We start from the raw sequence: 13586 nt of genomic DNA on the forward strand, positions 1-13586 counted from the left end.
CATCCATGCTTCCCCGTAAAGGACCGTTGCTCCTTTACTCAGCTCACTGGGAACAGCTGTATCACAACGAGAAACCTTCCCAAGCCCTAACAGGTCATGCCAATGCCACCTGGCCATTCACAACAGCAGCCAGGTGCCACCAACGGGGTCCCTCCTGCGTGAACCTGGTGCCATCGCACCAACAACCTCCCCCTCACGCTCCCTCTCTCCCGGTCTCGTAAGCGCAGGATTCGAGCCTGGACGGCAGCCCCAGCCAGGGTGAAAACGCAGCCCCCTGCCAGTTGCCCCTCAGCTGTTTCCACAGGAAAACCGGCATCACCACCCTAGTAATAATGAGGGAGTCACCTCCGCGGTCTCATCCTTCCTGATGTAGCAGCAAACTGGACCCACAGCCCGGCTCTGTCGGCATCCCTGGCTGTACCGCCATGGAGCGGCACCGGCCCGGCAGCCGCGGAAGGACATGGCCCGGGACAGGGACGGAGAGGCAGCGAGCGCCGCGGGGACGCTGGGGGCTGCCGCCCGGAGCCGCTCCGGGCGCTGCGACGCAGGGCAGGGCGGCAGCGGGATGGGGAACCACCGCGGGCCAGAGCTTGTGCCCTGCAACCGAGGCCACCCGAGCAGTATCGGTTTCATAGCAGATTCATTTTGCGTTTCTGAGGATAAATGCAGCCGGAAAGGCCGCGGGCTGATTGGCACGGGCTGCATGGAGCGAGAGGCCTGGAGAGACGTGGGGGGTATGGAGCGGGGTCTCCTTCCCACAGGATCTCCTTCCCATGGGATCTTCTTCCCGCTTCTTCTCCAAACTGCTCGTACCCAGAGGAAAACCCAGGGGGAAAGACCCAAGCAGGATGGATGGAGGCTGCCCCGCTGAGCTCCGAACCTCCTCTTTTTGCCCCATTCCCAGAGGGGCCACCAGGCCTCAGCATGGACCGTGAGGGTCCCCGCCACCTTCCCGGGTGGAACCGGGGACATCTCTGAAGGGAACAGGCCTTTTCCTGCCGTCCTCTGTCCCCAAGCGGGGGAGGGAAGGAGGCAGCGGCGGGGGAGGGGACCAGAACCGCAAGTGGCGGGTGCAGGGAGCAGCACTCGGTTAAGCAGGGGGCAGCGATGGCCGCGGCCGCGCTGCGCCCGCGCTGAGAAGTGGCACGTTTAAAGCCCAGAAGAGCTCCCGAGCGCGCGGCGGCGGCGCCATGGCGGGGCGGGCCGGGGCCATGGCGGCCGGGGTGGAGCGGGCCGGGACCGTGGCGGCTCGGGCGGTGGCAGTGGCGGCTCGGGGCCATGGCGGCGGCTGCTGGCGCGGGGCGGCGGCTCAGGCGGGCCGTGGCGGCTCGGGTGGGCCAGGGCCGCGAGCCGGGGCCGGAGCCGGGCCTAGAGCGGTGGCCGCTCGCGCGGGCCGTGGCGGCGGCGGCGGTGCCCGCGGCGGCGGCCCGGGCGGCCCGTGGCGGCGGCGGCTCGCGCGGGCCGGCGGGCGGCGCTGCCGTGCGGCGGCGCTGAGGCGGCGCGGCGCGGCGGGGCGGCGGCGGGCGGCAGGGGGCGCCGCGCCCGTTTCCCCTTTGTTGCCTTTGGCGCCTTCCTCTATATAAGCGGCGCGGGCGGCGGCGCGCGGTGCTGGCGCGGGCTTCGGTGGGACGCGGCGGCGGCGGGTTCGCAGAGCGGGCGGGAGGATGGAGATGAAGAGGCGGCTCACGCTGGAGCTGCGCAACAAGAAGCCGGGAGAGGTAGAGGCGGCGGCGGCGGCTCCGCGGGCCGCGCTCGCCCGACACGTGTTGTGCGCGGCGGGGAGGGGGAAGGGGGGGCGCCCCGTCCCGTGCGGGCAGCGCTGCCCGGGCCGGGTCCCGGGGCCCCCCGGGGGATGCGGCCCCCCGGACGGGGGACGCGGGGCAGCCCGTGGTGGGGGTGGGGGACCGGCGCGCACGTGTGCGGCGAGGGTGGGTGGGGACACGCGCGCCCACATGGACGCGCACATCTATATGTATTTATTAATGTCCGTCTCTCCGGGTGCGCTGTGTGTGCGGGCGCGCGCGCGGAGCGGCGCACAAGATGGTGCGCGGCGGGGCGGGAGGCGGCCGGGCTGAGATGGCTCCCGCCGCGCGCGGCCGCCTAACATGGCCGGAGCGGGGCCGGCCGCGGCACACGCGGCTCGGCCATGTTAGGAGGCGCCGGGGCCCTGCCCGCCGCCATGGCGGGGCCGCCCGGTGCCCGCGGCCATTACGGGGGTAGAGGCGGGGCGGCAGCTGCCTTCCCCTCTCGGCCCCGCGTGTTGGCGGCGGCCGCTGCCCCGGCCGCGCGGCCTGCGGGGACTTGGGCTCGGCGAGGCCTCGCGGCGGCGGCGCCTTCCAGCAGCGCCCTGCGCAGCGCGAGGGGCCGCGAGCCCGGGAGCGGGGGCCGCCGCGGGGCCTCCCGGTGCCGCCGCGGGGCCTCCCGCGCTGTCACGCGCCGCGCGGCCCGGGGGGAGCCGCGACACGCGGCCGGGCCGCTCCCCGCCGCGGCGGCCCGAGGAGGCGCCGGCAGCCGGAGCGCTCCGACACCGCCGGGCCGGGGCCGCCGCGGGCGCTCGTCCCGCTCCAGGAGGCGCTTCCACGCGGCCGGGCTGGCAGTGAAAACAGCGGCGTGGAGCAGCGGCCCTGCCATGGCGCTTCCCCGGCCTCGCACGCGAGGCGCTCGGAGCCGTCGCGTTCTGCCTGCGTTTGGGCCTTGTTGGCAGGCTGGTGAGCAGCTTTTCTGCCCCGCGCCCACCCAGTGCCTATTATTTTTCTTTAATTTCTTGGGGCAAGAGGAGTTCGCATCACAGCCTGTAGTTGTCCTGCAGAGTTGGGAAAGTTGGAGGCCCCAAAGAGAACTTGGAGAAGGAGCAGCCGGAGCTGCTGTTGGGCCTCCACCCTGGAACCCCAGGGGTCTTTTTCTGTAGTGCATATGAGCGGTTTCTCCCACTGCAGGGTGGAGGAATATGAAAAGGGCGCTCCCTGCCAGCACCTAAGTCAGGGCTGGCTTTCTGGGAGGGATTCAAGGCTCTTCCAATCCATATGTGTTTCTTTATTATTACTGTTTATTTTGCCCTCTCTGGAGCTGGGCTGCTGAAAATGGTGCTTGCAGGATGTGAAGAAGTCACGTTGTCAAGAACGGCAGCACAAACTGTTCTCTCCTTGCTGCTGGTGATTCATGGAGAAAGGCAGGAAGGTTGCAGGCTCTTCCACAAGTGTAGTCAGAAGCAAAGCTCGGGAGATGCTGGCAGTGGTAGTCCTGGCGGATAAGAAAGTGTAGCTGTTGCCATCAGAAGTGAAGCTCTTGCACTAGAGTTATCTCCATTCGTTAGTGGGTTTTCCTGCCTCACCTGAGGGCTTTCTTTGAAGGTTAAACCTCTGAGAGGGAAGGAAGTTTTGTTGCTGGGGTGTAAACATGAAGCATCAGAGCTGTAGGAGAAGGCTGTGACGCAGCTGCTTGGACTGGAAAAAAAGGAATAAGGGATATCTGGGCTGCCTTGACTCAGTTTTCTCTTGCGCAGTTTTCTTTGCTCTCCTTTCCCTGTACCTGCTTGCTGAAGTTCTTGCTTCCCTGTCGGTGGCCGGTGCCTCCGGAGCCGGGCAGAGGAATGCCGCCTCTTCATCTGGCGGGGCCAGTTGAGCTGCGTTGCTGCTGGAGCGATTAGATCACACTGTACACAGCAGGTCAGCCAAGGCTTGAGGCTGGCATTTTTGCACCCTTTAAAAGTATCCCTATTCTTCAAGCCTGTGTTCGTGGGGCTGGCGCGCTGCTGCGTGCACCAGGCTTTGCTTCAGCAACAAGGCGTCCCCTTATCTTAGGGCAGCCTTGCCAGGACTGGTGGCCTTTTTATAGCGAGATAGCTGGTGACTGCTGCTCTTCAATCCTGTGACAAACTGCTGTGTGTCTAGTGTGCTCGTGTGGCCATCCAAAATTTAAGATGGGGACAGAGCAGAAAATGGGCCATAAAAGGAACTTTGGGGGAGAAATGGAGGTTTCCTTTGTGGGTGGCAAAGGAATTTGCAGAACACGAACTGTTTGGGGGTGTGTAGGTGACCCCTTGGCCTGCCAAGTGCAGGTCTCCTCTTGTTTGACACAGCAGTTTGAGTGGTTGGGATCCTGTGGAGCCGAGCGGGCTTGGAGCCCATGGGCTCTGCAACCAGAGCTGGTACGAGCCAGTGCTGCCGCTGAAAGAAGCAGCTCTGGCTGCTTGTTCCTGTTCCTGCAGTTGTCCTGCCAGCGTGGAGGGTTTGCCCTGTGATCTAGGGCAAGGATCTGACCCAGGTTCAGGCTAGTCTCCTCTTGGCCGGGTTAGTCTTTAATCCGGTAGCTTTCATGATCGCCTCTGTGGCTGTGCCAACGAAGAGGGCTAAAGTGCTGGCTTAGGCCAACTTTGTGCCTGGCAGACTACAGTCGTAATTTAACTGGGTGCTTCTAACTTAGGTGTTAGCAGCAATGTGAGCTCAACTACAGAAGTGCTAGTTGAGTTTGCTGCTTGACTGCAAGCCCTGGCGACCAGTATCACTTCCAGAGTTTGTGCCAGTTCATCTGGAGCTTGTTGTGAAGTTGGCATGGCAGCCTTGCCAATTAGTCTGGCTGTAGAAAGGCAAAGGACTCTTTAAAATGACTTCCTAATAGTTGGCAGATCTGAGCTGGAGAGGTAAAATGGGATAGCTGCAAAGGAGGAATTTGGAGAGCATCAGCAGCTTCCTAGCCAAGGCTGTGACTTTGCATCCTGCTGTGGAGAATGTGTGGGGTAATAGCGTGTTTTAGAAAAGGCCTGTGGAAAAGTGGAGCTTGAGCGTTCAGTTGTGCTGCCTTTGAGGGGTTGCCAGGTGTGGTGACCCTTCAGATATCCAGGGATATCTGTGCTGGTGTTTCCTTGCCCAGGCCTGGGAATTTTTCCTGCTGAATTGCCAGCTCAAGTGACTGTGGTGTGTAGTCTGTGTTTGGTCCTTACAGATGTTGAGTGGTTCTGCTCTCAGGTTCTAGGGTTTCCCAGCATCTAAGGAAGATTTTAATATTGGTAATAAAACTGGGTGACTGTGGTCTTTTGGTCAATAAAGCTTAAGGGAACTCTCTGAAAGTTTGAGGCTTTGCATACAAAATGTTTTAATGCAGCTTCATGGTTCAGCCTGTTAATGTTTTTTAGTGGAGAAGACAGACCTTAGCTGCAGTCATAAGACATGGTGTGATATGGCAGGGGTAACATATGGTGTAGCCTGTATTTGACTACTTAGGACTGCGCCCTTTATGGAGTCTGACCCTGGGCCCTCTCCCTTAGGTTCCTTAGGAGGTAAGGAGACCTCAGGGCACGTCTGCTGCTTTGAAGTGTCAGTCACTCGTCCTGATGACAGCTCGAGAGGCAAATGTAGCTTGACTTAAGGTGAGACCTGGCTGGGTTTATGATGACAACTTGTGAGTGTGTCTGTTGGCAGGTGAAGGAGCTGGTTCTTGATAACTGCCGTTCGGACGATGGGAAGATCGTTGGGCTCTCCTCGGATTTTGAGAACCTGGAGTTCCTCAGCATGATCAACATCAACTTGCTGTCTGTCTCCAGTCTCCCCAAGCTTAACAAACTTCGCAAGGTGAGTGAGACCTGTGTTCTCATCTCTGCTTGTACTCTTAGACTTCTGCCCTCTCCTTGCTCAAAATTGATTTCATTCCTTCAGTAGTCAGAAAAGGGTAATTTGGCTGTGATTTTTCTGCAACCTGAGCAAGTGAGACTGTATAAAACAAAATGGTTTTGAGCTCATTTCTTTTGTAGTGTGCCTTTTTTGCTGTCATGTTACTGTCAAAAGCTTCAGTAGCAAAGACAGTAGTTTGGATTGCTAGGATACATACTTGCAGCTCAAAGGGTAAGTTCCTTTTGTGTCCTGCAGTACAAAAGTGGCTGAGGCTATGCTATCTTGGCAAAAAGGTGAAACCATGAATTGATATTCCATGGCATGGCCTAATGAACAAGGTCTAGAACTCAGGCGTCCCTCAGAGTCCAGTTCTTAGGGAATAAAATTCCTTATGTCAAGTTGGACATTTTGTGACCATATGGTATTTCTTCCTGGCAGCTGGAGCTGAGTGATAACAGAATTTCTGGTGGCCTTGAAGTCCTAGCAGAGAGAACTCCTAACCTGACACACTTGAATCTAAGTGGCAACAAGATCAAAGACATCAATACCCTGGAGCCCTTGGTGAGTGCAAGGCTGTGCTGGGATCTAAGGGATGATATATATATATATATATATATTTTTTCCTTTGGGGAGCATGTATGTGCAGCAGAAGTACAACATCTTGGTAACTGTTCCAACAGCACTTCGTGGTTCTGATGGGAACAGATGAGTGGGTCCAATTTGAGGCTGGGCTAATAGTTAATGGCTCCTCTATCTGGAAAACCAGCAGCCACTTGCTAAAAGAAGCATGAAATTGGGCTGGATGAGTAAAACTGTGGATGCAGTGCTCAGTGTCCATCTGAGAAAGGACCATTAATGGGTCGGATGCAGTTTGAGGTAGGTGGCACCTGGGGTGTCATGGAGATGAGTTGCTTGGACACCCAGTGAGTGTATCTGTCACATGGACACTGTCCTGCTGGGCTGTGACCCTCTTGCTCTGGGTGATCACACTTGTGATCCTGACTCTAGCTGAAATGTCTGATCTAGGACATTTGCCCCATTAGCCCTTGCTTTTGGGACAGTCCTTCCATCCTGTCCAAAAAGGAGCTTAAAACCTCGTGTTTGCTCCTATGCTTGACCCAGTGTTCAGTGTGATAGTCTGACTGGGGGAGCTGCTGCAACTGGACCAAAAAAAACATGTGGTACTCAGTCTGCAGACAGTGTAGTTTGGTCTAGGTGCTGCTCTCCCAGGTTTTTCATCTGGTTTCTTGGGCAGGATGAATCCACATCAATGATCCCTCCTGCCAGGGGAGCTGGGCATATTGCTTGTTACCCACTGCCTCCAAAAGGGAACGAGATTTGCAAATGGTTTCAAGGGGAGCTGACTCCAAGGAAGGGAAACTATGGGGCAGAGGAGCTGAAAAGTCTGCCAGGGACATTTAGCACAAGTAATAGTACATCTTTGAGGAGCACACGGTGCAAAGAGTGTATGTGAGGACACTTCTGTAGTAGATCTGGGTAGTAAGTCAGGTGTTCAGAGGGCCTGCTGGCTTCCTGATCTTCAAAACAGTGTCATCTTGTAAGTGGTCTGATAAATTGATCCTTGCAGAAAAAGTTGCCGAACCTGCGTAGTCTGGACCTCTTCAACTGTGAGGTGACAATGCTGATCAACTACCGGGAGAGCGTGTTCACCCTCCTGCCCCAGCTCACCTACCTGGATGGGTTTGATGCTGATGACCAGGAAGCCCCTGATTCGGACCCTGAAGCGGATGGGGATGCACTGGAAGATGAATATGAGAATGGGGAAGGTAAGTTGTTTTTTGGGTATTTTTGGATTTTTTTTTTTTCCCCCTTCTGGGTTCTCTTTAGAAAACATTTCTTGCCCTCTTCTGCAGGATCTTGTTGCTAAATAAATACTGATTGTAACTTGCCCCTGAAGTAGGGGGCTGTCTGGATAAACCCCATTCCCTTCTCTGGCTGCATGAGAAATGGGCCTTGCTCCAAGCTCACGGGCTCAGTGCTGGCGCTCCTTGTGCACGTTCATCCTGCCTATTGCCTGTTAGTGCTGGGGTGGGAGGTGGGAGCCTCTGGGAATGGGAAGTCTTTGGGAAGCATAACACACATCTCCCTCTTGGTAGAAGGTGAGGAAGAAGATGATGACGATGAGGAAGATGACTTGGATGAAGAAGTCATTGATGATGAGGAAGATGAAGATGATGATCTGGAAGGGGAAGAGGAAGAGGATGGAGTAGATGATGAGGTGAGGCTTTCTGAAATGTGTAATGTGTTTGTCCTCATATCCTTGTGACCCTCTGACCAGGTGTCTGGGACAGGTCTCAGGGGTGCTGCACCACCCTCAGGATTTCCCCGTACAGGTACCTGCTGACTCCCTGTTCATGGAGTTTGTGAATTTAATGTTTGTCCATTGCTTGCCCTGGTGCTTCCCCATGGCTTCAAGTGATTAAAATACATAAATCTAGACAGGTTGGAGAGTTGGGCAGAGAGAAGCCTAATGAAGTTCAACAAGGACAAGTGCAGGGTCCTGCACCTGGGGAGGAATAACCTCAGGCACCAGCACAGATTAGGGGTTGCCCTGCTGGAGTGCAGCTCTGCGGAGAGGGATTTGGGAGTGCTGGTTGACACCAAGTTCCCCATGAGGCAGCAACGTGTCCTCATGGCCAAGAAGGCCAAGGGGCTCCTGGCCGCAGCAGGAGCGTTGCCAGCGGGCGAGGGAGGGGATCCTGCCCCTCTGCTCAGCTCTGGGGAGGCACCTGGAGTACTGGGGGCAGCTCTGGTCTCTCCAGGACAAGAGGGACATGGGGCTTCTAGAGAGGGTCCAGTGTAGAGCAACAAAGATGATGGACTGGAGCATCGCTCGTGTGAGGGAAGACTAAGCGATTGGGGCCTCTTTAGCCTGGAGAAGATCAAGAGGACATCTGATCAATATGTACAAATACCTGAGGGGAGGATGTAAAGAACATGGGGGCAAACTCCTCTTGGTGGTGGCCAGCGATAGGACAAGGGGTAATGGGTATAAATTAAAACCCAGGCAGTTCCATCTCCATGTGAGGAAGAACTTTTCCTGTGAGGGTGGCAGAGCCCTGGCACAGGCTGCCCAGAGAGGCTGTGGAGGCTCCTTCTCTGGAGATCTTCCAAACCCTTCTGGATGCCACCCTGTGCTCTGGGTGTCCCTACTGGAGCAGGGTGTTGGACTAGATGGTCTCCAGAGGTCTCTTGCAACCTCAGCCGTTCTGTGATAAAAATTCTTTTGTGGGGAGTTGAGAAGTTATGTAGAAAGCAATAGTGCCTGCATAAATATAAACACAAATGCTGCTTTTCTGCTGTCTTGGCTTGTAGCTCTCTAAGACCAGGGTAGGCTGGGAGCAGAAAAGATGCTACAGGAAAATGATGCTACAGAATTATACCTCACTGATGAGGTTGTGGGCCTTTGTAACAAAAGTATATTGTCTTGACTTAAGGAGGAAGATGAAGAGGAAGATGGTGAGGAGGATGAAGAGGATGAAGCTGATGATGGTAAGCTGAATTCCAAGAAATTAAGCAATTGCAGAGCTCTATGAAGAGTCTTGTACACTTGTTGTAATCCTGGGATTTCACCCATAACTTTGGTGCTATGCTCTTTTCTTCAGCTTTTCCCTAATGAAAAGTATAGTGTTTCCTGTGGGCATTGCTGAAATTGCTTATGCCTGACTATATTGATGGTAATTAAAACTGAAGGGTCATACAGTGCTGACGGGGGAAAGGGACATTTAGTGCCTGTTAATGCTAACTGAGCTGAGTAAGTCGGCCAAATATTAAAAAGGTAAATTGCCTGGCAGGCCGGTTTGAAGTAGCTTGAGCTGATACTCCTTGCAGGAGCTGGGCTTCTGTCATAGGAACTCTTGTTAGCAGTCTTTCCCAGGAAATGCTCTTAGCTACAGCTTCCTCTGGACTTTCAGCTGTAGGGAGGGGAGGTCTGATCTCCTTGACTTGAGTCTTGGCTGCTCTGGCTAGAGCAGACTCTGAACATGTGAATGTTGACAGAGAATAGTGGCTGCCATGTCTTGAAATCATCTTGTATGAACTTGGTCAAAACTGGGTGAATTCTAACATGCTGCAGTTCTGGGGAGGGTGCTTGGTAAAACATGTTTTTCAAGTGCCTGCTGATACGTGGGATGCAGAGAAGGCAAAATAGTTACTGCCTTGTGCTAGCTCAGGCTTTCCTGGGTGCCATGAGAAACAGCCTGGTGGATTTCCATTCCACAGTGCTGTAGATCTAGTCTGTGCTTGTCCACAAGCAAGCTGTGGCTGACATGGCTTGAAGCCACAGTTCAAATGCTGTTCCACAAGACTGAACAAAGCTTCATGCTTCACCTTTCTTTTCTTTTCCCCTCTCTTTCCAGACCTTCCACGAGGAGAAAAGAGAAAACGAAATCTAGAGGATGAAGGAGAGGAAGATCCAGAAGACGAAGAGGATGATGAGGATGACTGATCCCAGCGAGCCAATCAGTTTTACAGACTATGACTGTGCTTGTCTTAACCTCCCCATTGTGTCTATGTGAGACTGTAAATCCCTGTCTCCCAGTCCTCCCCTCTTTGTATGGCTGCAGCGTCCACAATATATTTTTTTAAGATGTAGAATACCGTAGGCATTCAGGGGAATCTTCCTTACAAGGCTCACTTTCTCACAAGTATCTCATGACCAAAGGCTTTCTCCGTTCTGTGGTTTGTGCAGCAGTTTGCAAAAAAAAAAAAAAAAAAAAAAAAAAAAAACTTTAAAAAAAAAAAACTAAAAAAAAAAAAAACCTCCTAGGGTATCTTTCGTGTCCGAAATCAGCCTTGCCACACACTGGACCCAGAGCTCCAGCTTGCCACCCTGCTTGACAACCAGGAAGGTGTGTTTGCTATCCGCATGCCCTCAAACCAGCTCTCGGAAGACGTTTGAGCCATCTTGAGCAGTGGGTGCAAATCTGGTTCATCTAAATGGACTTAAAGTAAACGATTACTGAGGTCTCTCTGATCAGAAATAATGGTGATGTGATCTCTGGAGATGCTTGAAGATACTTTAGTGCTGGGGATGCGGGGTGCCGGGGTTTACTGGGGGGTGATTGGCTGCTTGCAAGACCTGGTACCTCTGATGCACCTTGCAGTAGCCCTGTACTTGCTTTCCTATTTTTTTTTTTTTTATAAACTGGAATATTTTTTTTCCTGTTGGCCACCAAATAACTTTGATTTGGATGTCTAAATAAGTCTGCTTTGTGGCTGCGAGCGTCTTGCTGTGATGAGGCTTCTCCTCACCCTGTAGCAGTCTGTCTTGAGGAAGAGATAGGAAATAGGTTAAGGGATACTGCACTTCTGTCAAACTCCATTTCGCACTGTACAGAACACATTCAACCAGTATCACTGTGATGCACCTAACTCGGCATTCCCCGGGAGACCGCGTTAGCCTATATATTCTCAGGGTCCTTCTGCTAGCCAGTAACAGCTCTGGCAGTTGCCTCAGTGCTGGCCTGGTGTATGCATCCTCCTCTTTCCTTTTTGGCAGGAAGAGAAGTGCATTGGTCAGAAATCCAGCTCTTTCCCATGCTGTGTATGCACTACAGCAGTGCAGACGGTGCTGTGGAGCTTGTGTCCCTTGTCCATGGTTTCCAGAATGGGGAGGGGGGAGAATCCAGCCAGGCTGTAGCTCTCCACGAGAGGGTTTCTGACCTCCAGCTCTTCCTTTGCCTTGAGGTGTTCGGACGCGTTAGCTTCTGGAGAGCCCCCTGGCCCTGTGGCGTGCAGGGGTAGCAGCTGTTGGGCACCCGAAGATGCGTGTTGGGCAGGACTCACCCCAGTTCCACCTGGGTATGTAGCAACGTGGTGCTGAGGCTCTCCATGGTGCGGCCGCGCTGGCGCTTGGAGTGTCCCGGCCGCTCTGGGCAGTCTCGGCACCCAGCACGTGAAGGTCGAGCTCCGCAGCAGTTCCTTCGGAGGAGCGTGGTGTGTTGCAGCACATCGGGGTTGCTGTTGCTTTGTTCTGTTCTTACTGTTGTCTCCTTGCATTGTACAGTAGCTATAACAATTCAGAGAAGAACTACTCTTGTAAAATGCAAACTGAGTAACTTATAAAAAAAATGTTAAAGGAATTTAAAAAGAGAGAAATTTCAGAGCAGCAGTTACTTCTAATTTTTCCCTGCATTTTTAGCAGATTGTATGGATTTTATATTAGCCTAGTAACTGTCAGTTTTGATTGGTCAGACTAGTCCCAGAAATAAGGATCTCCAGCCCTTTTGTATCTTTTGTTACAAAAAAAAAAAAAAAAGGAAAGAAAAAAAAAAAGAAAAATTTGGATAAAACTTTTAATAAAGACTTCAGTTTTTAAAAATCTATTGCAATGAATGCTGTCTTCACTGCCTCTGCTCTAGGAACTTCAGAGCTGCAACCAGCTGCAGAACCACTGGGTTGAAGTTTTGGGGCAGTTTTTCTTGGGCAGCTGGAGTCCCTTCTGGGAGTAGTGACTGTCCTTCAGCCCAAGTGTGGCCTGTTTATTTATTTATTGATTCCTCTGAGCCCCAGCTGAGCGGATTCCTGGTAAGTGCAACTTGTCTGTTTAATTCCCTGGTGGGAAGGGAGGCCTCGAAGCTGTGGTTGGGAGGGAGGGATGCGCACGGAGGAACCTGGCAGGGTTAAGGGGAGGCTGGAGATGGAGCTGGGGACTCTGGTCTGGGAAAGCTCAGCAGAAGAGAGGGATAAAGACGTATCTGCAGGATGTACAGGGGATGGTGCAGCCCTCTGCTACCTTGTGCTCCTGTCTCCGCTCTCAGAAGCAGTGTTGGGAGCTGCTGTGTTCACTGGTAGCTGCAGCGGCTGCTCCTGGGGAGCCGGGAGCTCTGATACCTCCCTGAGGGTTATGGAGTTCTGTTCTGCAGGAAGCTCCTCGCCCCTGGGAACGGGGCTTGTGCCTTCAGGGGTGGCACAGGGCCAGGCTGAGGTTGGTGAAGGGAGCCGAGGGCGGGTGCCTGCTCCCCGGAGAAGGAAACGGGGTAATGGGGTTTGAACGTGGGCTGGGGAGGGACCCAGCAGTGGGCTGGGCTGGAGCTTTCACTGCTGCTGCCTCTGCCAGCCGGGGCTGGGAAGGATGAGCCATGAGCTGCACCCGATCCCTGCATCCAGGTCAGTTCCTCCGGCTGCTGGCAGGGGCTGCAGCCATCCCTGTCCTTGCAGGGGCTCCCTGCTGTGGGTCTGGCTCTGCAGCGAGCTGCCTCTCAGCCAGCTCTGCAGCCAGGAGCTTTAGCTTGGGCTTTTTGCTCTAGCGAGCGTCATTCTGGGTTGAGGGGGCCGCGCGTTGCGCTGGGGCAGCAGCGGGGAGGTGGCAGCTCCACGGCCAAGCGCGCCGGCTCCTGCTCCGGGGGCTCCGAGCCCTCCCAGAGCTGCTCTTGGCAGGAGCCTCCTTCAGCTGCCGCCCACTCAGCCCATCTCCCCCACGGCTCCTGCGCGGGGCCGTGGCTGCTCCAACGCAGACGTGCAGCTTATCTGCCCCGCGCAGCCGCTGCGGCTGCTCCCGCCGCCAGCTGCGCCCACCCACCGCCCTCCCCCTGCCTGCAGGCGCGCGTGTGCCAGCGTGGCCTTGCGCGCTCCCCCTTTTCTCCCATTTTCCTCCCCTTTCCAGCCCTCCTCAGCCCGGGCTGCTCCCGTGGGTGCTGCGGCAGGCTCTGGCTCAGCTGGGGTGTAGGCCCCGAGGGGTAGTTTGGGGAGGGTGCTGGGGCAGGGCTGCCTGCACCCATGGGTGTAGCTGGCCTGGCGGGGGATTAACTTGTGGTGCTCTGAAATGCTGCTCCTCCGTACGGAGAGTGCAGAGCGATGAGGGGAATTGTGGCCTGGTCTGTCTACCCCTTCCTCAACCTGTGTTTGGGGGGCAGGCCCGTGGAAGCCCAGGTCCATGCGTGCCCCCACTGTGCAGGTATCTCTGGGGTCTGTGGGCGCAGCGCTCCATGTTTCCCTCTTGCTGCAGGGCTTTTCCGC

General features: G+C 55.1%; 1 protein-coding gene across 2 annotated transcripts; it reads left to right on the forward strand.

Moving 5' to 3' along the window:
- Positions 1 to 1588: 1588 nt before the first annotated feature.
- LOC104568049 (acidic leucine-rich nuclear phosphoprotein 32 family member B) lies at positions 1589 to 10223 on the forward strand. Of its 2 annotated transcripts, none has more exons than XM_088526779.1 (7): positions 1589 to 1718; positions 5418 to 5567; positions 6045 to 6167; positions 7195 to 7393; positions 7724 to 7845; positions 9065 to 9119; positions 9986 to 10223. In XM_088526779.1, exons 1-7 carry the CDS (start codon positions 1665 to 1667, stop codon positions 10072 to 10074), a joined length of 792 nt encoding a protein of 263 aa, XP_088382905.1. In that variant the 5' UTR covers positions 1589 to 1664; the 3' UTR covers positions 10075 to 10223. The 2 variants fall into 2 exon arrangements, with proteins under 2 accessions (XP_088382905.1, XP_088382906.1); XM_088526780.1 differs by having other exon boundaries at positions 7727 to 7845.
- Positions 10224 to 13586: the final 3363 nt, after the last annotated feature.

The sequence above is a fragment of the Tinamus guttatus genome, unplaced genomic scaffold (assembly GCF_059628265.1).
Source record: "Tinamus guttatus ecotype Peru unplaced genomic scaffold, ASM5962826v1 Tinamus_guttatus_pri_ptg000254l, whole genome shotgun sequence".
NCBI lineage: Eukaryota > Metazoa > Chordata > Aves > Tinamiformes > Tinamidae > Tinamus > Tinamus guttatus.

Bases quoted from the DNA above. Each gene is read 5' to 3' on its own strand.
- LOC104568049 (XM_088526779.1), top strand. From the start codon at position 1,665: ATGGAGATGAAGAGGCGGCTCACGCTGGAGCTGCGCAACAAGAAGCCG. The intron at 1,719-5,417 runs GTAGAGGCGGCG...GTCTGTTGGCAG, and splicing joins GCAACAAGAAGCCGGGAGAG to GTGAAGGAGCTGGTTCTTGA. The intron at 7,394-7,723 runs GTAAGTTGTTTT...CCCTCTTGGTAG, and splicing joins TGAATATGAGAATGGGGAAG to AAGGTGAGGAAGAAGATGAT.